The 24,639-nt window shown below is 44.8% G+C and overlaps 1 protein-coding gene and 1 long non-coding RNA gene across 7 annotated transcripts in view; one reads left to right on the top strand and one right to left on the bottom strand.

The window, feature by feature from the left end:
* The window catches only part of Osbpl11 (oxysterol binding protein-like 11), an 83,129-nt gene extending 62,940 nt beyond the window's left edge, over positions 1-20,189 (top strand). For 4 of the 6 annotated variants that reach the window (XM_006248451.5, XM_006248450.5, XM_063270516.1 and 1 more), the window contains 6 exons: positions 1,452-1,592; positions 3,227-3,725; positions 5,435-5,621; positions 10,150-10,332; positions 13,121-13,274; positions 18,653-20,189. In XM_006248451.5, coding sequence (XP_006248513.1) covers positions 1,452-1,592; positions 3,227-3,725; positions 5,435-5,621; positions 10,150-10,332; positions 13,121-13,274; positions 18,653-18,715 — 1,227 coding nt within the window. In that variant the 3' untranslated portion in view covers positions 18,716-20,189. 6 annotated transcript variants of the gene reach the window in all.
* Positions 15,802-18,653, bottom strand: LOC134481083 (uncharacterized). Its single transcript, XR_010056302.1, has 2 exons — positions 18,501-18,653; positions 15,802-18,208 (listed from the first exon to the last, which is right to left on the bottom strand). It is a non-coding gene; the product is annotated as an uncharacterized LOC134481083 (long non-coding RNA).
* Positions 20,190-24,639: the final 4,450 nt, after the last annotated feature.

Raw genomic sequence — 24,639 nt, 5'->3', positions numbered from 1 at the left:
GTGGGTGCCTGCCAGTAATTTGATCATGTGGGAAGTGGATGCAAGAGGATCAGGAGTTCAAGATCAGCCTAGGCCATTTCAAGACACTTCCAAACAAACAAAAATTACCAAGTATTAATAGACATGTAGCCTGGGCTATACAGTGAAGCTCTCCCCCATCCTTGCCTTCATCCCCAAAATCTAAGAAACTAAACATAAACCCTAGTAATGGAAATGCAGTTGTTGGAGCAGTCATTGGAGCTGGTGACATGGAAGTATACATTTTCAGTCTGTAGGTGTTATTGATTAAAATGCAGAATGCTTTTGGTGACATTGTGACTGCCTGAGAGGCTACAGAGTTTTTATGTGTATCTAAGGTCTCTCTTCAATCACACATCTTCTCAGGCATGAGTGAATAGCAAAATACAGTTCACAGTGTTTAGACTTGACGTGGAGTGCATTCACCATTAAATTTTACTTTATGGCTTTAGTTTAAACAAGGACAAATATTTCTTCCTTAGATCTCTTGAATTTTGGGTCAGAGAGATGGCATAGCAGTTAAGAGAGCATACTGCTCTTAAAGAGGACCAGAGTGTGGTTCTCATGTTGGGTGGCTCACAACTCCAGACTCCAGATCTCCCCCCCACCACACACACACACAATTTTTTTCAATTAATAAAAAAACCCTGAGGGCTGGAGAGATGGCTCAGTGGTTAAGAGCACCCGACTGCTCTTCCAGAGGTCATGAGTTCAATTCCCAGCAACCACATGGTGGCTCACAACCATCTGTAGAGAGATCTGATGCCCTCTTCTGGTGTATCTGAGGACAGCTACAGTGTACTTATATATAATAAATGAGTAAATAAAAAAAAATTTAAAAAAAAAAAAACCCTGAAATTTTCAAAACTTATGCCCTCACAGGAGGGTGAGTTCAAGGCCAGCTTGCCTTATATGGTGAGAGACTTTGTCTCAAAACAGACAAAAATCACTTAAAATTATAGGTGTGGTGATTCCCAGGTCTAGGTCAAAGATGAGTTTATTCAGGGGACATTCCTGGTTCTTTTTGAAAAATATTGTTCCTGCAAAATAAGTATATTTTAACTGGGCATGTCAGCCTACTCCTGTGGTCTCAGTAAGCTAGACAGGAAAATTGACACGAGTTTGAGGCCAGCCTTGGCTATGTGGTGAATGCAGGGTTAGCTAGGGCTACACAGAAAGATGGTGTCTCAAACAAACAAACAAAAACATGTGTTACATATGTTACAGAACCACCATCTGTTCAACACCGGACATTATGTTCTCCTCCAAGGGAAGTTATTTCTTGGCTTAATTATGGATTTGTATTTTCAGAAGGGTTTTGCCCACCCCCTGATTGTTTAGACTTAGTGTAAGAGTGTCCAAGGTGCACTTGTTTTTCTCGTAGGCCTTAATAAGTCCGAGTAACAGTAGACTCTGCTCTCTCCCACATGAAGGAACCTGAAGACATCAACGCAGATGATGAGATAGAGGACACCTGTGACAACAAGGAGGATGACCTGGGGGCCGTGGAGGAGCAGCGCAGTGTCATCCTGCACCTCCTGTCACAGCTCAAGCTGGGCATGGACTTAACCCGAGTAAGTGACAGGTCAGGTGCTGGGAGCCTGGGCTCTGTACCTCATGCTTCAGACTGACAGCAGACAGCCCCCTGTGGGGCTTCCTGGCTGCAGTCATCGCACAGGTGAAGCCAAGGCAGGAGACTGGAGAGCTCAGGGCCAGCCTGGGCTACTTAGGAGACACCTGTCATAAATAAATTGAGATTTGGTTCCGTCGAAAGCTGTAAATGTAGAGGTGAAAGATTGTTTTCCATACTTACCTTACTTAGAGTTAGGGCACTTTAACCAGAAAGCTTTTGCCTTTAGAATTGATTGTACATCACTGAAAGGCCAAGACTGCACTTTGTTCATTTGTTTGCTTGTTGTCTGCGGAGTGTTTTGCTTGGTTGGTTTAGTTTCTAGCTTAGACTTAAATGCTTGATAGGAGCTTTTTCTCTTACACCATGTGTCTGTGTGAAGTGTGTGGTGGTGCAGTCACCAGTCAGGTGGGGAGTGCAGTGCAACACCCCAGGCCTCACTGTCAGGAGAGTGGCTTACTACAGTCTTAATGACCAGTGAAGAGATCCTTACCCATGTCTCAGTTTGCTCCTCTGTTGCTATGATAAAACAATGACCAAAGCCAACATGGAGAAGGAAGAGTTTATTTCCGATTACACCTCGCAGTCCATCATGAAGAAAAGTCAAGACAGACACCTGCAGACAGGAACTGGAGCAGAGGCCACAGAGGCGTGGTGCTTACTGGCCCATTCCTTGTGGCTGGCTGAGCCTGCTTTCTTATACCTTCCAGGACCACCTCCCCAGGGGTGACACCACCCACAATGGCCCTCCTACATCAATCACTAATCAAGAAAATCCCCTACAGACTTGCCTCACAGGCCAGTCAGAGGTGTTTTCTCAGTTGAGGTTCTTTCTTCTGAGATGATCCTGGCCTGCGTCCAGTTTATGAAAACTAGCTAGCACATGCTGGCTGGCCGCACCTTTCAACACATACTGCCTCCTGCTCCCAAGGGCCATGATCGTGCGTGTGCTGCCATGCTCAGCTTTCCACTGTCTATTATTAAAGGCAGAAGGACTGGGGGCTGCAGGGGCTACTGCTCTTGCACAGGACTTCAGTTTGGTCCCCAGCACCCTTTTGGGCAGCTTATAACCATCTGTGGTTCAGGGACCTGATACCCTCCTCTGGCTTCCACTGGACTTACACTCATCTGTATACATCCTACACAAATATACACACACACTGATGGTTTAAAACGTAAAATCTTTACATAAAAAAGAAAGGAGAAGGAGACATGTTTTATCTAATAGTTTGGTATTATACAGTGTGCTGATACAGTCATGCAGCCTGGAATCCTGAGAACCTTAGGAAGAGGCTCAAACAGCCCTGGAGTAGCCCATGCTGCTCTGGACTCACCTCATCCTTCTGTCTGTCTTTTCACCTTGAATTTGTATTTAATGTTAACCGTGCAGGCAGTCTCACCTCCGTCTCAGCTCAGGCTTCTTCTGCTTTGTCCATGTTATAGGACCAGGTCTGTTGGTTTGCAGTTCTGTTTCCAATGCCTGTCCAGTAGGAGCTGCTCTTGGATGATAGAGATCATTACTTTGCAGATACGGATGTGGACTAATCCCCGTGTTAATGACCTGTCCTGATGTTGTAGGTGGTGCTTCCTACATTCATCCTGGAGAAGCGGTCCTTACTGGAGATGTATGCAGACTTCATGTCACATCCAGACCTGTTCCTAGGCATCACCAATGGAGCCACGCCAGAGGACCGAATGATTCGATTCGTTGAGTACTACCTTACCTCATTTCATGAAGGCAGAAAGGGAGCCATTGCTAAGAAGCCGTACAACCCTATCATTGGAGAAACTTTCCACTGCTCCTGGAGGATGCCTAAGAGCGAGGTGGCATCCAGTGTGAGTGGCAGCTCTTCTCCCCCAGCCGTCACAAACCATGCTCCTCTGCCAGAGGAGGCACTGGCCCAGGCCGCCTCAGACTGCTACACTGTCAGATTTGTTGCTGAGCAGGTTTCCCATCATCCTCCAGTCTCAGGATTTTATGCAGAGTGTGCAGAAAGGAAGATGTGTGTAAATGCACATGTCTGGACTAAGAGCAAGTTCTTAGGCATGTCAATAGGTGTGACAATGGTTGGAGAAGGTGAGTAGAAAGATGTTGTCCAGTTTTATATTAGACTTGCCAAGGTTGGAAAGGCTCTGTAGGTATGAGCTATAGGGCTTTAAAGATTCATTTGTATGTGTGATATAGGATAGGGGGGTAGCCAGAGCTACACAGAGAAACACAGAAAACAACAAACAAAATAATGATGATGATGATGATGATGAAGATGATGAAGAAGGTGGAAGCTGGGTATGGCAGACACTTCTTAACCCTAACACTTAGAGGCAGGGGCAAGCAGATCTATATGATTCCAAGGTTAGCCTTGTTACAGGAAGATGCTGCATGTTGACCTCAGGCTTCTTGATACATACACACAAACATACATGAATACGTGCATACCCCCTTAACCCCCTACACTATCAAAATGGGATTTAAGATCATTCATTCTGCTTTTGATATGTTCTTCAATGTTAGAAATTAGTTTAATTGCTAACTGACAGGAGAAGGTGTCATACCTTTAATCACAGTACTTAGGAGACAGAGGCAAGTGGTTTCTGAGTTCAAGACCAGCCTGATATGCAGAGCAATTTCTAGAACTGTCCGGGCTACACAGAGAGACTCTGTCTTGGGAAAATAAAACAAAAAATAGTAACTGAGATTTTAGGATTCTGAGTCTTTGTTTTCACTATATTTATTCAAATCTGGTTGAAATAGGGTCTCTATGTAGCCCTGGCCGGCCGGCCTGCCACTCACTGTGTAGACGAGGTGGACCTCCCCTCACACAGACCCACCTGCTTCTACCTCCATGTGCCAGGACTAGAAGCCTGCACCACCACACCCAGCTCCATTTGTCTTTGGTTATTCTAACATTTTAAATATTTATCTTAACTTTAAGAATAAAGCACAAACAAGGTTTCTAATCCCATTGCTGAGGGGTCAGAATAGTGGAACCATAGGGCTTGTTGCCAGCAGCCCTCACTTTCATGATGAGTTCTAGGCTAGTGAGAGACGCTGTCTCCAAAATAAAAGATGAAGGATACCTGAGGAACAACACCCACAGTTGTCTTCTGGCCTTCACATTCACACAGACATACAGACACCCTCATACAAATAAATGGAATTTAATACACTTTAAGGCAGTAATGTAGCTTGGGGACACTCACTGTGTCTTGGTTATCTTGTACAGATCAGTTATTCACTAGTATAAATCCCTGTTTTTGCTCTTTAATGGAACATCAGTTAATACAGAAACCCCAAATTGAGTATTTGCTTGAAAATCACCACTTAGCTTTCTTATACCTCTTGTTGCTTCAGAATTTGGCAAACAAAACTTGGGATGATCGTAGTTGATTTAAAGATTACATTTTGTCCTTCTTTCAAATACATAGACTAGAATGAAGCTCACTCTCTCATCATACTGAGTGACTGTCAAGCTGTGGCCAGGCCTTAGCAGATGCTGCAGCAGGCTTCCTCCTTAGCCCCAGGGCTTCATTTTATTTTTAGGAGTATTGGTGGGAAACTTAGACTGCTTGCCCTTTAACAGTTCCAGGTCCCATGAGCCCCAGAGGAGCAGGAAGGACACAATGAAGGTAGCCCTGATTCAGTGTTATCAGGAAATGCTCTCAAATGAAGTCACACTATCAAAAGGTTAATGAATATGTCATAATAATGCTTATTACTAGATAGGAAAAGATCTTTAAAATCGTTTCTTTGAAGAGCTGTAACCACCCTCCTGTCTCCACTCTCAGGTGTCCTTTGTCTGTTGGAGCACGGAGAAGAGTACACGTTTTCCCTGCCTTGTGCATATGCCCGCTCCATTCTCACTGTCCCTTGGGTAGAACTAGGTGGCAAAGTCAGCGTCAACTGTGCAAAGACTGGTTACTCAGCCAACATCACCTTTCATACTAAGCCATTTTATGGTGGCAAACTGCACCGGTAAGGACACCTTAATAATGATGTCTAGTGCTTGTTTTGCTCTTTGATCATGTACTATAACTCGTGACTCTTTGTTTTGTCTTATGTGGATGAGACTGAGGGTGTGTGTGTGAGTGTGAGTGTGTGTGTGTGTGTGTGTGTGTGTGTGTGTGAGAGAGAGAGAGAGAGAGAGAGAGAGAGAGAGAGAGAGTGTCAAAAGCTACAAACTACATAAATAGATGTCCAAAGGAAAAGGAATATTAAAGGCTAAGCGATGAGTCAGTGGTTAAGAACACTGCTGATGTTGTGGACACCCGTTTTGGTGTCCAGGAAGCACACTGGGTGGCTTTTGTAGGCACTTGCATACACATGGTTTATATACACATCTGCAGGCCAGATGTATGTCATGGTACGCAGACACACACACACACACACACACACACACACACACACACACACACACACGAATACCATTAACAGTCAATGGAGAATGTATGTGTTGACATCTTTTAGGTAGAAAAACGTAGGAGTGAAATTTCTGGCTTACGAACCACATTGAGTATATTTCCATTTCTCATGTATGAGACTTGCAGTTGCGTGTAGCAATGTTACCTCTTCATTAGAAGATAGGTTCCCTTAATACTTTAGGGGTTGTTTTTTTGTTTGTGAGATGAGGTCTCAAGTAGCCCATGCTGGCCTTGAATTTGTTCTGTAGCTGATGGTCTTCTTGCCTCAGTCTTCCAAGTGCTAGGATTACAGACATATGCTACCACAATCAATTTTATTCAGTGTTGGGGACAAGCCCAGGATTTTGCTTTTCTTGGCAAGTATCTAACAACTGATTTATATCCCCAGCCCAATTACCTTTAAAGAAATGTAAAGAAGGCTTATTCAGTTCTGAAGCCCCACTTAATAGGTCTTAAATTACCATGCACAAAGCCCTAAGTTTCATCTCCAGCTCTGTATAATTGTGCTATGGTGTCACATTTTGTAATCCAGGAGGTAGAGGCTCAGAATTCTACCCTTGGTACATACTGAGTGGGAGATCACCCTGAGCTACAAGAGACCCTATCTCAAAAGCAAAACCAATAACCAAAGAATGGACTTCAGGGACTGAGTTTTGGTCTGTGGGAGTGCTCCCCTGGAATGTTTGAGATCCTGGCTTCAGTCTCTAGAACCATAAGCAAGCAGTCGACCAATTACATGTGTCATACCTCTGCACTCTAGAGAAAGCGGCCGTCAGAGCACTGGGAACAGAATCAGCCTGTTATTAGAAATCAGGGAAACTAGCCAGCGGTGGGGGTTCACATCTCCAATCTCAGCACTTGGGAGGCTGAATTAGGAGGATCATGGATTCCAGGCTTGTCTGGAGACCAGAATACTTTGGGAAATTCTTTTAGGAAAAAAAAATACATAAAACAAGTTAAACTAATAAAAATACCATGATTTCCAGAACTAATTAGGTTAATGGTATAACTGGAAACCAGTTCTGATTGACTTGTCAAATTAAAAAAAAAAAGTGGTGTTTAATATGCTTCTCATTTTCTGATAAAGAAAGCCTGTTCTTTTTTCCAAAAGAAGAGTAACAAACTGCTGGGGGTTAGTACTAAATTCTAGACATATTTGCATAAGTTTTTCCCTACCAGCCCTGAGGAACACAGTGGATAATGTCTGGTTTCGAATAATACTGATATATTTCTTAGTGAACCATGAATAAAACCCAAAGGCAAAGCCTTAACTTTCAGTAAAAGCTCTGTTATTTGTATTGATTTGCTCGATCCACAAACTTGTTGGTATTCCAAATAGCTAGACCCAACACTAGTTCATCTCAAAGTGTCTCTTCTTTTTTTTGCAACTAGACACTTCTCACTGTCAAGTTTCTATAAGTGAGAGAACCTACATTATCAGTTACCAGCTATTCAGTGTAACATTTAGCTTTGAGTTCTGTGTCATTAATTTGTTTCTGAGACAGGGTCTTCTGTAGCGCAGGGTGGCCTACAATTCTATGTGGCTAAGGATGACCCTGAAGGCCTTTTGTTCTTCCTACGTACTGGTCTTAACGTGTGTGCACTCTGCGTGGTGCAGTCCTGAGGATCGAATCCAAGGCTTTCTGCATGCTGGGCAAACTGAGGGACATTCTCAGCCCCACTGTATCATCTGTTGATACTGTTGAGTTAGGCCAAGAAATCTTTTCTTTTTCCTTCAAAACAAATCTTGTTCAAGCCACTGGGGGGAAGAGATAGGGGGTTTGTGGAGGGGAAACTGGGAAGGGAGATAACATTTGAAATGTAAATAAATAAAATAACCAGTAAAATGAAGCCACTGTGTTCTGAAAGCCTGTCTGAGTTGTGGAAATGCAGACTTGGTCGTTGCTGTTGTTACTGTGTGAATCAGGGTGTCTGCAACCTGAATTCTGTATGTGCCCAAACAAAAGTAACAAACAAACTCCATGAGAAAACCCACACACTTGTGTTAAAGGCTCCGGCTTCACTGCCAGCTGTTAACTGATGTGGCCTCTTCCCTGTCAGGTTCTGACTCTCAGAATGGACATCTCTGTTGTCTGGAAACATTGATTGACAGTCACTAATTTAGATAAAACTACTTCATAAACTGTACAAGGCACAGAGGTCTTGTGCTCACACATAAGCACTAAGGAAACCTGGAATGTTAAACACACAGGGCTGTTCCTTCCAGACAAGGAACACTGTATCTGCTATTCACACAGAAGGCTGGGATGGCAGTATTTACTAGTAGCAGCTTCGTGAATACTAGACCACCAGAAGAGAAGTCAACAAGAGGACTAGTCAGTCCTCAGACCTCAGTCCTCAGAGTGTATGTAGTTCTGCTCAGGTGTGCCCAGAGAATGGGAAGAATAGGTAGGTGATCGGCAGCATCTCGTCACATCCTAAGTGATCACAGCGGAGTCGTCAAGGAGTGGGAAGTACGGCAGGTGGGGTCAGAGAGGAACATGGGAGCTGCCAAGATGGCGCTGGCTTCAGAGTGCTCAGGCTCGTGCTGAGGACTTAGGTTCGGTTCCAGCATCCCACATGGAGGCTCACAACCATCTGTAATTTTAGTTCCAGGGTCTCTTCTGACCTCTGCTGGCACCAGGCATGCACATGGTACGCGTACATGTATGCAGACAAAACGTCCATACACAGAGAATAAAATAATAAATCTAAAAAAAAAATTTTTAGTAATGATCAAATAATCTCTTAAGAGGTTAAGAGCACTGACTGCTCTTTCAGAGGTCCTGAGTTCAAATCCCAGCAACCACATAGTGGCTCACAACCATCTGTAATGGGATCCGATGCCCTCTTCTGGTGTGTCTGGAGACAGCTACAGTAACTCATATAAATAAAATAAATAAATAAATCTTTTTTTTAAAAAAAAGAAAGAAATATTCTGGCTGACTTTTAAGAAGACCTTCATAATACAATTCTGTCTGTTCACATGGTTTGAAATATAGCCTAGAGTTCCTGTCCCTATAGCCAAGTGGACTTTGTGTCCAGTGAACCACAGTTAGCAATTACTTCTAACTTGCAACTTTGAATTTTTGATTTTCATTCCAAATATTCATACACCTTGGCCCCAGGATGTGGCCCACAAATCCTTCATTACAGGGTTCCTTGCCTACCTGCTTCCACCGCCTGCTTTGAGCTCCGAGCTTGCAGTTCTGTTGTGGAAGAGTATCAGAAGGAAATGGAGCTTCCTTTCTGGTTTCTTGCTTTGTACACACATGACAAATGTACCTGATTCCTTGTGCTCCCTTAGGTCCTCCAAGTTCTGTTCTGATAAAGGCCTTAACCTTTAACCTCTGCCTGCAACTCCCTGGGTTTGAATCTGTCTCTTCTGTGTTCTACAGGAAACATAAACGTCACTAAAAATGGTTGAGCGGTTCCTCTTTGTGCTTCTACCTGAGCTGAATCAGCAGCACTCTGTTGACAGCCAGGTGACTGTTCAGTTACTGTTCATTTCTCTGTTTCTGCCTGGGAACTTGAGATTTTACTGTGTTTCCTATTTCTCTAACTCTTAATGACTTGTACCGGTTTTGTACTGAATTGTGATTTTGGGGCCAGGCATAGTAGTTTAAAGGTTTCTTCCCATGCCTTTAATGTCAGCATTTAGAGGCAAAGACAAGGTTAACTCTTCTGTGAGTTTGAGGCTAGCTTGGTCTACATAGTTCAGGACAGCCAAAGCTATAGTGAGACCCTGTCTAGGGGAGGAAAACAAAAACATAAATAAACATTGGATGCTTGATTTCCAGACCTGCCGATGATTTAGGTAGAGAGGACTAGTGAGAGCTAGAGTGCAATGCTGTTAACATTTTTAGACTGTAATATGTTAGATATGGCTTTCCACTTATGCTGATGATCAGTCTGATGCCTGATATTCTCTCTGAAGAGCAAAACTGATGCATCTGAGCAGTTAATCGAGGACTCATCTGGCTCAGGTGCTGACAAGTCGAATCGTGCTCTGTGCAGTGGTTTTCCAGATGTGTCTTCGTGCTTCCACAGTCTAAGAAACCTTTGCTTCCCACCTGCTCTAGAGTCACAGCTGAAGTGAAGTACAACCTTACCAACACCGTGGTGTGCAGAGTGCAGGGGGAATGGAACAGTGTTCTGGAGTTCACCTACAGCAACGGAGAGACCAAGTATGTGGACCTGGCTAAACTGGCCGTGACAAAGAAAAGAGTAAGGCCTCTGGAGAAGCAGGATCCCTTCGAATCCAGGTGTGTTGACTCACAGTCAGGAAGGTTGGGGGCTCTGGAGTTAAGCCATGTCACTAAGTCACTTTACACTATATATCAGCTTTGCCATCTGTAGAATGAAAGACTTGGTCTGATCTCCTTCACTCCAAAACCCTTTGCCAGTACAGCATCTGATGGTGTATAATTTTAGTATGAAAAAGTAATAGAAAAGTTTTTGTCTCCCATATTAAAACTAACTTTGAAAACTACCAGCTGCCTGGTTGGCGAGCTGGCTCTGAGGGGAAGGCACTTGCCATGCATGGCTGACAGCCTAAGTTTGATCGTCTGAACCCATGAGAAAAGTAGAAAGCACCACTCTACAGGTTGACCTCTGACCTTCACAGGGCACCATGCAGCTCCTTCTCCCAATAGTAAACTCAAAATTCAAAAAGCAAACTACCACTGACCTAGTCTTCCCATAATACCAAATATCTGAACTATTCAAAAACTTTTACAACTCTCTCTGTCTAAAGTCAGCTTCTCCCTCTAGATTGTCTGCTTGGACTAAAGAAACGTATCACAGTAGACTGACTGCAGGAACCGATGGCTGGCTCTGCTCTCGAACCAGACATGGGAGAGAGACTCCTGGATTGCATTTCCTAACTAACATTCCCGTTGAAGGCTTTTCTGTGTGTGCCTTTGAGGCTGTTTATCAGTAGTGTTCTTCGGAGGAAAGCTTAACTGCGTCTTCAGTATACACTGGAGGGCTTTTATAGTTACACACCCTTTTTGGAGTCAGGATCTCACTGCTGTATAACCCTGGCTGACCTGGAACTCAGAGATCCACTTGCTCTGTCTCCCAAGGGCTGGGATTAAGGTGTGAACCACCATTTGAATCAGTTTTGCTAGTCTCTATCTTTAAGGAAATCAGTTCCTCTGATTTATACATTTATCAGTAGTTTATTAATCACCTCACCTCCCATGGGTCTATATAGGATATTTGGTGACTTTCCAGCATTCTTTATATCGAGTCCCCCAGCCACCCACTCTGCCCCATCAGTGCAGTTTAAGACTTAATCATCTCTACTCAGCCTTCTTGCGGTTTCATTAATTTTCCCCTTTTTTTTTTTTTATTTTTTTATTTTCTTCTTTAATTAAGTTTTTTGTTTTTTATTGTGCTGTGATTCTGTTTTGTTCATCATTGTTTACTCTCTTTGCCTTGTAATGTTAAAGCTGGCACTTATATCAGAGACCTTTTAACACTATGCTCGTGGGTTCTCTTTCCCCTTCACGGGGTTCTGAGGATCACTCGGGTCACCTGACTCGACTTTCCTGAACCTGGACAGAGACTCAGTCTTGAGGCTTAGTGGGTCAGATGGTGTCTGCACGGCGGCTTGATTTCTGCCATTGTAACGTGAAAGCCACGAACACAGTGCAGGTAAATACCTGGACACTGTCTAAGGCTTCTGCACAAAAACAGGCAGTGGCACGGTGTGTGTGACTCCTGGTTTAGTTCATCATGGGGTTTTGTTAGTTTCCCTAAATGTTTAATATATATCCAAGTGAGAGCTGTCCCATTTACTATTGCCAGCCTAAAGATCTGCCATCTGTTTTCTCTGTCAATGTGTCTTCTCTGGATGTTTTCTCTGTGTGGAGTCACACAGTGTGTATCTGGCTCTTGTGACCCATTTCCTGCAGGTCCAGCTTGTGTCAGCAGTCAGTCCCTTCATTTTAATTGCTGAATAGTATTCCACTGTGTGGGTGTGTCAAATCCATTGTACAAAAGATGCACATTACCAGATTAGGACTGTGATGAATCATAAAACTGAATATTTACAGTCAACTTTAGTGGAGACGTGTTTTTCCTGGATAAATGTCTAGGAGTAGGATTGCTGGATTGTAGATCCCTATTTTCCAAAATCAGCACACCATCTAACATTCCCGTTGGCTTTGAGTCACAGTTCCAGCCCCTCCACACCCCATGGATGGTGTCCTTACTTGCTCTGATAAGTGTGGAACTCTGTGGTCATGGACTGTCCCTTATGCTTGCTCTAATAGGTGTGGAACTCTGTGGTCATGGACTGTCCCTTATGCTTGCTCTGATAAGTGTGGAACTCTGTGGTCATGGACTGTCCCTTATGCTTGCTCTAATAGGTGTGGAACTCTGTGGTCATGGACTGTCCCTTATGCTTGCTCTGATAAGTGTGGAACTCTGTGGTCATGGACTGTCCCTTATGCTTCCTCTAATAGGTGTGGAACTCTGTGTGGAACTCTAGTGGTTTAATTTATAGTTCCCAACGATCGCACTTCAGTTCGGGCTGAAGCTGAGGCATTAGCCATGTCTGTCTTTTACAAAGCATCTTTTTACATTTTATCTTCTTTTTTATTGCCTTCTTTGTCTTCCTGTGGTGTTGTGGAGGGTCTGTGTACCCTAGGCTGGCCATGAACTCTGTACAGCCTTGACCTTCTCTTCCTCACACTTCTACTTCCCATACCCAGCTTTCTGTGGGGCCTGGGGACCTTGTGTTAGGCAAGCACAGCTGAGCCACGTCCTCTGCCTTGTGCTCTTCAACCTTTTAAAATATCTCGTGTTACTTGTTAATTCTGAAAGTTTCCTAAAAGCAAAATTTTTAACTTGAGGAAATGCTTCTTAATTTAAAAGCCATCGTTAGTTGCAACAATCTGCGTGTCCACTGCTGGGGCCCAGTGCTCTCAGAACTCGGGAGTGGACTGTAGATCTGATTAGAAAAGGTAAATGTTGGAAATTACTGAGACTTCTAAATTATCTCTTGAAGAGAATGTTTGTAAAACAGACCATTTTTAATTTTAGACGATTATGGAAAAATGTAACAGACTCTCTGAGGGAATCTGAAATTGACAAGGCCACAGAGCACAAGCGCTCCTTGGAAGAACGGCAGAGAACAGAAGAAAGGCTTCGGACTGAAACAGGCACACCCTGGAAAACCAAATATTTTATTAAAGAGGTATGTCCTGCACGCGTCCAGGCTGTGGCTCACTGTGTGCCCAGTGGGAACCCTGCCTTACCGAGTTAGTGCTGTGTTGCCGGCCCTTGTGCGTCTTCATTTTTAAAAATAGTGTAACTAGGATTGGGGAGTTGATAGGACAGCTCAGCCAGTGGAGCACTTCTTTTTTTTTTTTTTTTTTTTTTTTTTTGGTTCTTTTTTTCGGAGCTGGGGACCGAACCCAGGGCCTTGCGCTTCCTAGGTAAGCACTCTACCACTGAGCTAAATCCCCAGCCCCTGGAGAACTTCTGTACGAGTACAGAGGCCCAGTTCAGATCCCTGGAGTCCTAGGAAAAGCTATAATCTCAATCCTGGGGAAGATCTGAGTTTGATCCTCAGACTCCACATGTTAGAAGAAAAGAACTGACTGTTTACCACCCCCACCCCCCACCCCCCATGAGCACACACACACGCACACACACACACACGTACACACAAGTAATTGACTGATTAAATGGATTTTTTTTTTTTTTTTTTTTTTTTTTTTTTTTTTTGGAGCTGGGGACCGAACCCAGGGCCTTGCACTTGCTAGGCAAGCGCTCTACCACTGAGCTAAATCCTCAACCCCCTAAATGGAATTTTTAAAACTTAAAAAATGAGCCAAACTTCATATCTGGCTTCTACCCTTATGTACATAACACACACAGATACGCACTCACATACACACACACAAAGTCTAGCTTATGTGGGAGCTTTCTCATGAGCTTTCCACAACTTGTTCAAGTAATACAGCTTTTCCACAGATCAGATGAAATATTTTTGGGGATTGAAGTGGGCCACAAATTAAAGTGCTGACCTAGTGTTCAATAGCAGGAAGTGCAGGATGCAGTTAACTGTCTTTGCTTCACATTTTAAACTGGTCACTTCCAGGCATCACATTTCTTTTTTAAAGATTTATTTATTGTATATGAGTACACTGTCACTGTCTTCATACACACCAGAAGAAGGCATCACATCTCATTACAGATGGTTGTGAGCCACCATGTGGTTGCTGGGAATTGAACTCAGGACCTCTGGAAGAGCAGTCAATGCTCTTAACCACTGAGCCATCTCTCCAGCCCCCAGGCACCACATTTTAAGGGAGACAGAAGAAGTTTCATTGGTCATGGAGAGGAAGTGAAGTGACTAGATAGAGGGATGTTCAGAAAGAAAATCAGGGATACTTTGTGATGCATTTCTTCAAAGTCTCCGGGCTTGCTGCATGGAGACTTGTATCAGGGACTAGAAGCATAGCTCAGTGGTGCACTATTTGCTTGGCATTTTGAAAGCTCTGGGTTCGGGTTGGGGATTTAGCTCAGTGGTTCGGTCCCCAGCTCCAGAAAAAAAAAAAAAGCTCTGGGTTGATCACCAGAACCAAAAGTTCAAGTACTTAAGTAGAGCCCAAACTACCAGCAAGCAGTTCTTGGGAATAAGAGAGTGAGAACATAAGCCAGTGTCTCTGATACCGGGGCACGGCGGCAGTGCGCCTAACCCAGCCTTCTGCAGACAGAGGCAGGGGGAGGTCAGAGTCTTAGGATCCCCAGGACTGCACAGTGTATCCCTGGCAGCTAGAACATACCATCCCTTTCATACATTTGGAGATGATAGTTTGCAGTTGAACTACATGATGGGGAAAAAATAAAAACAAAACCACAATAGCCTATAATGGATTTGAGAGATAACTCAGTATTTAAGAGCATTTGCCACCTGTGCACATGACCTGGATCAGTTCTCAGCATCCCCATCAAGTGGCTCACAACCACCTGATCCAGAGGATACAGTGCCCTTTGACCTCCTCAGACACCTGCACATGTAGTATACATAAAGTTACATAGGCACAGACATATACATATAAATAAAAAATAGTTTTTTAAAAAAATCCATAATTCAGGCTGGAGAGATGACTCAGAGGTTAAGAGCACTGACTGCTCTTCCAGAGGTCCTGAGTTCAAATCCCAGCAACCACATGGTGGCTCACAACCATCTGTGCCTGAAAACAGCGACAGTACACTCACACATATAAAGTAAATAAATCTTTTTTTTTTTTAAATGTATAATTCGGGCTGGTGGCATCGCTCAGCAGGGAAAGGTTCTTGCTGCATGATGTTGATAATCTAAGTCTGACTCTGGCTCCTCCCTCTGGCCTCCATGTGTACATTGTTGCACACATATACCCATACAATAATAATAAAATTTAAAGTTCTTTTACAGTCCAGATTCATTTTAATAGCTTCTGTGCTTTTATTTTTCTAATCTTTACCAACTTTTTGTATAGGAGTAACAGATAGAACATTTTCCAACTCCCTGTTTTTTTGTTTTTTATTTTGTTCTTTTGTGAACAGAGGGGCTCACATGACCCAGTGTGGGGAAGAAAAGCAACTTTATGAAGCCGATTCTTTCCTTTTACCATGTGGGTTGCAGGAAGGTGCCGGGTCTTAAGTGGCAAGTGATTTTACCTGCTAAGCCCTCTTACCAGCCCCATCCGTGTATGTTTATATGACCAAACAGGCATTTCTTTTTTTTTTTTTTTAAGATTTATTTATTTACTATATGTAAGAACACCGTAGCTATCTTCAGACACACCAGAAGAGGGCATCAGATCTCATTACAGATGGTTGTGAGCCACCATGTGTTTGCTGGGATTTGAACTCAGGACCTCTGGAAGAGCAGTCAGTGCTCTTAACCTCTGAGCCATCTCTCCAGCCTCCAAACAAGCATTTCTAATTAGATTCAGAATTATACCCAGCTGACCTTGGGTACAAGAAATAGGTGTAGCAGAAACAGGTCTATCTATTGTTTAAAGCTCTTGACTGAACAAGAAGCTCACTCTGTTTTTGTAAAAAAAAAAAAAAAAAAAAAAAAGAAAATAGAAAAAAAGAAAAAAGAAAAAAAAATGCCATTAACAGAAATGAAAGGGAAGCCCTGATTCATGCATTCATTCACTCATTCAGTTGTGAGCTGCCAAGTGGGTGCTGGGAATGGACCTCAGGACCTTCAGAAAAGCAAGCAGCAGGTGCTTTTAACCACCGAGCCTTTATGTGTCTTAGAGTTTTGTTTTTGTGAAGAGACTCCATAGCAACTCATAACAGAAAATATTGAATTGGGACTGGCTTACAGGTTCCCAGGTATAGTCCATTATTGTCACAGTAGCAAGCATGGTGGTTTGCAAGCAGTCATGGTGCTGGAGGAGCTGAGAGTTCTACATCCCAAACTGAAGGCAGCAGAAAGACAGAGTGACAGTGAACCTGGCTTGAGGTTGTGAAACCTCAAACTACCCCCAGTGACAGACTTTCTCCACATCGACTCCGGCAAGGCCACACCTTCCAATAGTGCCATTGCCTAGGGGCCTAGGGGGACATTTTCATTCAAACACTTCAACATGTAAACATCTCATTTGTATGAGCTACTGAGAGCCTATTCGTAAGTGTTGACTGTTTTAAGGATTTGTTTTACATGTGTTAGTGTTTATCTGCATGATATGTGCACCATGTGTGCCTGGTGCTTGAAGAAGCCTGAGGAGGGTGTCAGATCTCCATGAAGTGGAGTTGCAGTTGTGAAACTAAACTTGGATCCTCTGCAGGAGCAGCAGGCCCCTGGTTGATACAGAGTTTCAACTAGGGATACAAGGTGAAACCCTGCCTCAGAAAAGAAAAGAAAAGGCTGGAGAGATGACTAAGTGGGCCATTTTTTATTTTTTAAATCCCCACATGCTGTGGTTGTGGACAGGTGAGAAAGATAACAAGTGTGATGAAGCAATGGGTTTTTTCAGTAGAACCTAGAAGTCCTTTGCTAACTGCCCCTGGAGTCATAGTTAGAAGTGCAGGTTTAAATTTGGAGGGCGCTGGTACACAAGTCATCAGACAGGGTAGTTAATGCCCTCCCTTGTTCTGTGTGGGGCTGCATGGAGCCATGTGGCATCATGTGAGTACTGCAGGGCACCAGGGAACCAGTATGGCTGACGGTGGTCACCACAGTCATCAGTGTGAGCCCTGCTGCCAAGGGTCCTAGGTTATAGAGAGGTTGGTCTCCTGTGTGGTCCTCACAGAGCTCTGCATATCACAGGTGCTTCATAAGCATCAGTAGAATTTACTTCTCACAGCCTGTTTCCTTTCTACTACACTCAAACGCAGTCCTCCTGCCTCAGCCTGCAAGTGCTGGGAGTACAGGTGTGTCCCACCCACTGAGCTCAAACCCTCTGGTTTTTGTCTATAAAGTAAGATAATTGAGTAGCACATCTTTTTTATATGACTACACAATGTCATAAAATGTCATGCGATGTCATAACCACATTACACAACACGTGGTTAGCCGACATCTTTTACAACGAGCAGTGTAGACAGGTGAGTTCATATAACGAGCAGCCCAGACATGAAGGGAGACCCCGTTAAACACAGTTGCAGTTGAGGGCAGAGAGTAAACTCAGGTCTGCATTTGAGGCTAACAAGTGGGGGTTTCTAGGCACAGGCAGACTGAAAGAATGGGTGAGAGCGGCTGAGGTTGGTTAGTGTTGGGGTGAAGGAAAAGGACTTGGGAGTTCAGGTTTGGTAGATTCACATAACTGGTTCTTTAGGACTCATTGTTAAAACAAGATCAGGTGAAGACAAAGCTTACTCAAGACAGCCTGAAGAACCCTGGCTGGTTTAATTAAATTATGACTGAATTAAAGAGACTGAAGGCATAAAGGCAGAGTTCAAGGCTAAGCCTTTGCACACTGGTCCGCAGTCCTCATCACCCTGACCTTGCCTGCCACATTCCCGCTCTGTCTGTGACATTCTGCATTTCTGCCGCAGCTCTCTCCTCCCTCCTTCCTTGGTCTTGGCTTCATGGATACTTCTTGTACTCTGTCTGCTGCCCCTCATGCTGTGAGGCCCCATCCGCAGCATCTTGGCAAATGGCTTAATTGCTACAAGTGACCTCTGCAAAATTATAATGTCCAAGAGTCACACACTAAGTGATTCCACATACCACAGTCACTGTCTTTGCCTCTGACAGAGTACCTGCAAACCACTGAAAGGGGGAGGAGTCTGGCTTATGCTTCAGGGGCTGTAGTCTGTTTTGGTGGCAGGCGGAGCATGCTGGGAGCCGGAGGAGGCTGTTTGTCACCTTGGCAGTCAGGTCCATAGGAGGCAGAGCTGGACAAGTCCTCCAGGGACCCAGCAACCCACCACCTCCTAAACACACCCACAGTGGGGGACAGTTCACACGTACCTACCGTGGCTAAGATCCCCCTCAGCTGCAGGCTGTATCTGAGGTGTCAAGCACGGAGGCGCTGGAGAACTCCATGTTGCTGTTGGTCCTGGTTGGGTTCTGAATGGAAGATGCTGGAGGATGATTCTCTGACTGCCTTTCCACCTTTCCAGGGAGATGGCTGGGTGTATCACAAACCCCTGTGGAAAGGAATTCCATCACAACCAGCAGAGTGACACGCGCTTTCTAAGACTGGACCAAACGAGGTTCTCCTCTGTGTACCCCAAGCCCTGTCAGATGGAGTTGTTGCTCTGAGTGACCTGCCTCCTAACTGTACAGCCTGAACACGGATGTACCTGCTGAGCCCGTCACCCTGCAGCAAGACCAAAGTGTTACGGACATGTGATGGGCCTCTCCAGCCTGCTCACACACATGAGCCTTTCCCTACCAGTCCAGTCCATGCTTCATCTTTGATCTGATCTGAAAGCTGCTCGAGCCCTGCTCTGTTCAGGGGCAGCACACAACAGCAGAGAGAACTCAGTGACTTTGTAGTAAGAAGTCAGGTCTCTCGCAGCGTCTGTTTGGCTTTCTGTCCATAGCTGAAGTATTCTCTGCTCTTGTAAGCCAGCCAAGGAGAGAAATGTGACCTTCAAGTGGATTCAGCCGCTGTGCCTGAAGTCAGTGTTCACACATCACTGGGCTGTAGTACCATGGCCTCTCTTCCTCCGGAGGCCTTGCCTGTGTCTGAGGAAGCCCATCAATTGCTCTGTTGGAACTCTCTTTTAAAAGTGTATTTATAATTAGAATTGTAACCATGGAGGAATTTTTTTCTTCTGAGCATTTTAATATACTTGAAAAAACATTGACTTGAAAATTTCAGAACATTTTTCAATACCTAGTTTTATTAAATATTACACTTAAGAGACAATTTTTTAAAATGTGTTCATGTCAACATGAGATTTTGGCCTTTCTCAAGAACTAAGGCATTAAAAAATTAGCAAATATTAAAAAACAAAACTGTTACTTTTCCTTACCTATTTTCATTTGTAGGTTCATATTCAGTATTATGTGCTATCCTGAGCAAGTTTGCTTTATCTGACCTCTGTTCACTTAAAATCTGTTCATGGCTGTCAGTAATTCAATTATGTCTGTGGCTGAGTACACATAAAGTATGGTTTTATTTTATTTTTCAAGGAAATGTAAACACTGAAGAAAGGGTATGAACTAAAAAGCAGGAATCTGCATTCAGGTACAAACTGGGTTTTAATAGATATTTTATTGGGGTTGAAGAATTGCTGGCAGTGAACAGAATTGTGCTAATTATGGTTTTCATTTATTCAAGTATTTGCTGAGCACCCACTCGTGGTGCTGACTCTTGTTACTGCGAGCTACCTTACTGTCCCAGAGTGGTGCCTTACCCCGCTCCTGCCCACGTGGTCTTCCAGTCAGCGTGCGAACGCACCTGTCGCTCTTAGGCCGTGCCAGGCGGCCGCGTCTGTGCTCTGAGAAACCTTCTCTTAGTAGGGTTCATAGGATGGAAACAGCGACAATGGTTTTTCCGCAAATTGTAAATTTAAAGAATTGGTCTGTGTACAACCATTTTAATGATTCCCTTTTCATTTTTGCTGTGAAGTGCACTGAAAAAAATCTCAAAATGAGCTATAGTTCATGTGTTGGGAAAATTGAAAAACAATAAAAATAGAGACAGCAGTATTGGCGTCTTTTATAAATCGAGGGAAAAGATAGTATCTGTGACACACACCCCAACACAAAAGCTGTACAAACCACTCTTCAGATGGCCAACACAAGACAGACTCCGCGACATCTTTGGGTTTGTGTTTGTATGGGAGTCCTGAACAGACGTCTGTCTCAGCGTCTATGCGTTCCTTTGCTTTTTCTTTGGTCTTATAAAGGACAACATTTAATTGGGGCTGGCTTACAGTTCAGAGCTTCAGTCCATTATCATGGTGGTCAGCATGGTGGCGTGCAGGCAGGCATAGTGCTACAGAAGGAGCCGAGAGGTCTACATCTTACTCTACAGGCAGCAGGAAAAGAGTGGGCCATACTAGGCCTGGCTTGAGCTTCTGAAACCTCAAAGTCCTACCCCAGTGACTACCACCTCCAAAAGGCCACACCTCCTAATAATGCCTCTCCCTCTGAGCTTGTGGGAGCCATCTTTTAAACGACCAGGCTTACTGTGTTATATTTTATTATTGTTCCTTAGATGGCTGTTATTTCCTAATGAGACACGGAAAGGGTACAGATCCAGATGAGAAAAAGATAGAACTGAGAAGGGTAGGAGGAGATGAAACCATTATATATGAAGAAAGGTATTTTCAAATAAAAGAAAAATGTCTTTAAAATTGTATATAACTACTCAGTTCAAAAAGAAAGTTTATATTTGGTAGTTGAGAGGGTTGGCTTTCTTCCTATGTGCTAAAATCCTGAGGCTGGGGCATAAGCATCATGAATTTGAGGCAAGCCTGAGGTACAAAGTAAAACCCTGACTCTAAACAGGAAAAACAAAAACAAACTCTCAAACCTTCAGAATCCCAAGCTTACAGAGTACATTTATGTTCACAAGTGTTTGATCTTACTTGGTTTTGTTGGTTTTTTTTGTGAGTCAAGGTCTCAGTATACAGCCTGGCTAGCCTGGAACTCTGTGTACACTAGGTTAGCTCTAATCTTAGATCCACCTACCTCTGCCTCTCCCGTTAAAGGCATGTATCACCGTGGCTAGATTTACTGAGGGTGTCATGCACCCCAGTCCCACTCACCTCCCTGTGCCTTCACATCTACCCTTCGTCCTCACAACCTGTTCGTCAACATAGAACACACGAGTAACAACACGACAAAGTATAGAAAACATCTCACTGGCAGCTGTAGTCTGTCACCACGTGTCCCACAGTACGTCCCTCTGTCCACACCTCTTCACTTGCAAATGGTCATTGCAATGAGTCATTGGTCAGATCTCTGGCTTATGTGACTGCATCAATATTATTCAGGACTCCTTCTTGTGCTGCTGTTTCCCCGTGTCATGGAGATCCTGCAGCTTTGGAACAGCAGGACTGGCCTTTTCATGTGTCCTGACTGTTAGCAGATGATACAGATGTTGGGGTAGGCCAGCTCAGAGCCCTGGATCTGGGCCTGGGTGATAGCTGAGCTGGTCAATGTGCCAGCTCTCATCTGCACCACCAGGGAGAGCTCTCTTAACACTGCTTCAGGTAGGCCATCCAGTACCACCACCTGCAGGAGCTAGAGTCTGCCCTCTGGCTCTTGGAGCCAGTTCACCGGCACCCCCATCTCCATGGCCAGCTCCACTGTGCTGTCCCATCAAGGCGTGCCAGCTGCCCAAGCAAGACCTGCTGTCCTGAGTGGATGCAGTAGCCCATGAGGGACAGGGACAGGTCACCCACTCTTAGGACCCCAGGGTCAGCTCTCCCAACTGCCTCAGGTGGTGAGGAGTGAGAAAGCAGAGGGTATCTTCCCCTCCCAGGTCACCTCAAGGCAGAAGAGTGGCAGGGCCATCCCTCCATCACTCATACCCTCAGGGACAGCTCACTCATGACCCCCCACCACCAGGGCCAGCTCTACTGCGCTGATCAGACATGACACAGGGCCTGCTTTCCCAGCAAGGGGGCAGGGCTCTCTCTCCCACTGGGGCCAGCTCTCCAGAGTGCTGCATGGTCCCTGGACATCCCACCAGAACATCTCCATGTTCTGTAGTGGTAAGATGAGCCTTGGACATTGACAACGACCCCTGTCACTGTGCAGCCACAGATTCAGACGTGGCCCTTAGTAGCACCTGGGGCTGGGACCTCACCATGGCCCCAGGTGGTGGAGCTAGCCACTCACTAGAGGCTTGAGTCTCCAGTGCCATGTCTTCATAAAGCTCAAGCTGCTCCACTTCTTTCTCTCCCGTCTGACCACCACATATTCGTACATTGTGGTGGCTCCCACTACAGGCTGGCCACTCAGCCAGCGGGTCCCTGAGTGACATCATTCATCTGTGTTGTGTGACGTGACAGCAAGCAAATGACTGTGACTGCCTGTGGAGGAGGGCAGGGCATGAGAGTCCACAAGTCTCTGTCTTCCTGCTCCTGTAGTGCACAGTGAATTGGATTTGATTTTTGAGTTCATAAAACAGCTTTGACCACCAAGACAGCCATCAAGCCAGGAGGACAGCCATCTGCTCCGCTCCTGACAAAAAAACACCACCAACAGGGTGTCTCTTTGCCCATTGCCAGGGGGATTTAATGAGATTTTAATTTTATTTGTATTTATGTATGTTTGTGAAGCTTTATGTGCACATCGTGGGGGCCAGAAGAGGGTGTTGGATCCCTAGACCCAGAGTTACAGCCAGTTGGTCATGAGCCTCTTGACTTTAGTCCCCTGGAGTAACAGGAAGTGCTCTTAACCCCTGAGCCATCTCACCAGTACCAACACTGAATGAGTTTTTAAGGGTCACTATTTCAACTACTAATACAGAAAGCAGGAATGTTTGGTGTCCTGTGGAATCCAATCTAATGAACCTCCTTTATATGTGAGACACACTTTCATTCCCCAGTTGTGTTCTGTTAGAGAGTCCTAACTAACATGCTCACTAAATAAAATAAAAATACAATTAACTTGGGCCTGGGCATAGGCCTTCAATTGCAGTACTGGTGAAGCTGTAGCAGGGGCATCTCACGTTTGAGGCAGTCTGGACTTATAGCTTGACAGTCTCCATTTTCTCTCGGGGGCCTACCTACATAGTGGAAGAGAGAGAGATGATACCTACAAGCTGTCCTCTGACCTCTGTGCACAAAGTCAGAAAGCTGGAACCTCATGCTAGAGGGACCAGGGATGCAGCCCCAGCAATGCCCCTTGAGGGTCTAGCTGTTCCTGGAGGGTTGCTAGTGTGAGCCCACATTGGAAGTGGAGCCTTGGGCCTTGACAACAGCCAAACTGCACCAGTTGAAGATGAATGAGGTTGGTGGTGAACCACTGTTCTATTGCTATGGAGGGACAGACACCATGACGTAGGCAGCTATGATGAAAGAAAACATTTGATTGGGAGCTTGCTTACAGTTTCAGAGACTCAGTCCATCCATTATCATGGCGGGGAGCACAAAGGCTGACAAGCAGGCACTGAAGCAGTAGCTGAGAGCTACATCCTGATCCAGAGAGAGAGAGAGTGAGATGGAGGGGGAGGGGAGGGGGAGGGAGGGGGAGGGGGAGAGGGAGACACCATGCCTGACATGGACTTTTAAATCCTCAGCTCACCCCCAGTGACACACTTCCTCCAACAAGGCCACGCCTCCTAATCCTTCTCAAATAGTGCCACTTTCTGATGACTAAGCATTCAAATATACGAGCTATGGGGCCGCTCTTACTTAAGTCACTGGTCTTGGTTCCGACTGGGTTTCACATGAGATGGCCATGGCTCATCCACACACAGTGTTAGAAGCCGTGTACACCAGTTTGCGCAGGTTCATTCCTGATGTACCTGTTGTTCTTAGGGTGGGCTTACCTTACCTCACGGCCAGTCTCCTGAGAATATACTTTGTCAGTGTGAAGGCTTCATCCGGATGTAATGAAATTAAAATTCATGCAGCTTGGTAAACGTGTGTGTGTGTGTGTGTGTGTGTGTGTGTGTGTGTGTGTGCGCACGCGCGCGCGTGTGTGCGTGCGTTCGTGCGCAAGCGCACATGTATGGGCACGCATGAAGATGGGAGTGAGGGGTTGACATGAGGTATCGTAGTCTCTTCTGGCCTCTTTCCCACCTTAATTTTTTTAAGATACTGTCTCTCATTTATACTGGAGCCCACTGATTTACTAGACTGCCTTTAGATCTTCATATCTCCCTCTCCCCATCCCTTCCTAGAAATCTATTCTTTCACAGTCCTGAAATCCTGGAGCGATCCACAGTGGTGTGGCCCCCTATTGGCTGTGGAGGAAAAGCAGACTGACTGAGCCATGGAGAACAAATGGGTAAGTAACGTTCTTCCGTAGTTCTTTTCAGTTCCTGTTGTAAGTTCCTGCCCATGCTTCCTTTTATGTAAGATTAAACAAACTCTTTTTCTCCAAGTAGTTTCTGGTTATGGTATTTATCAGAGCGATAGAAAGCAAATCTCCCCCTCAGCCCTTCTACAAAGATACTGAACGTTCGGTTTGGTGC

Source organism: Rattus norvegicus, chromosome 11 (genome assembly GCF_036323735.1).
Source record: "Rattus norvegicus strain BN/NHsdMcwi chromosome 11, GRCr8, whole genome shotgun sequence".
Lineage (NCBI taxonomy): Eukaryota > Metazoa > Chordata > Mammalia > Rodentia > Muridae > Rattus > Rattus norvegicus.
The sequence above is the reverse complement of the archived record's forward strand: the minus strand, read 5'-3'. Positions and strand labels throughout refer to the sequence as shown.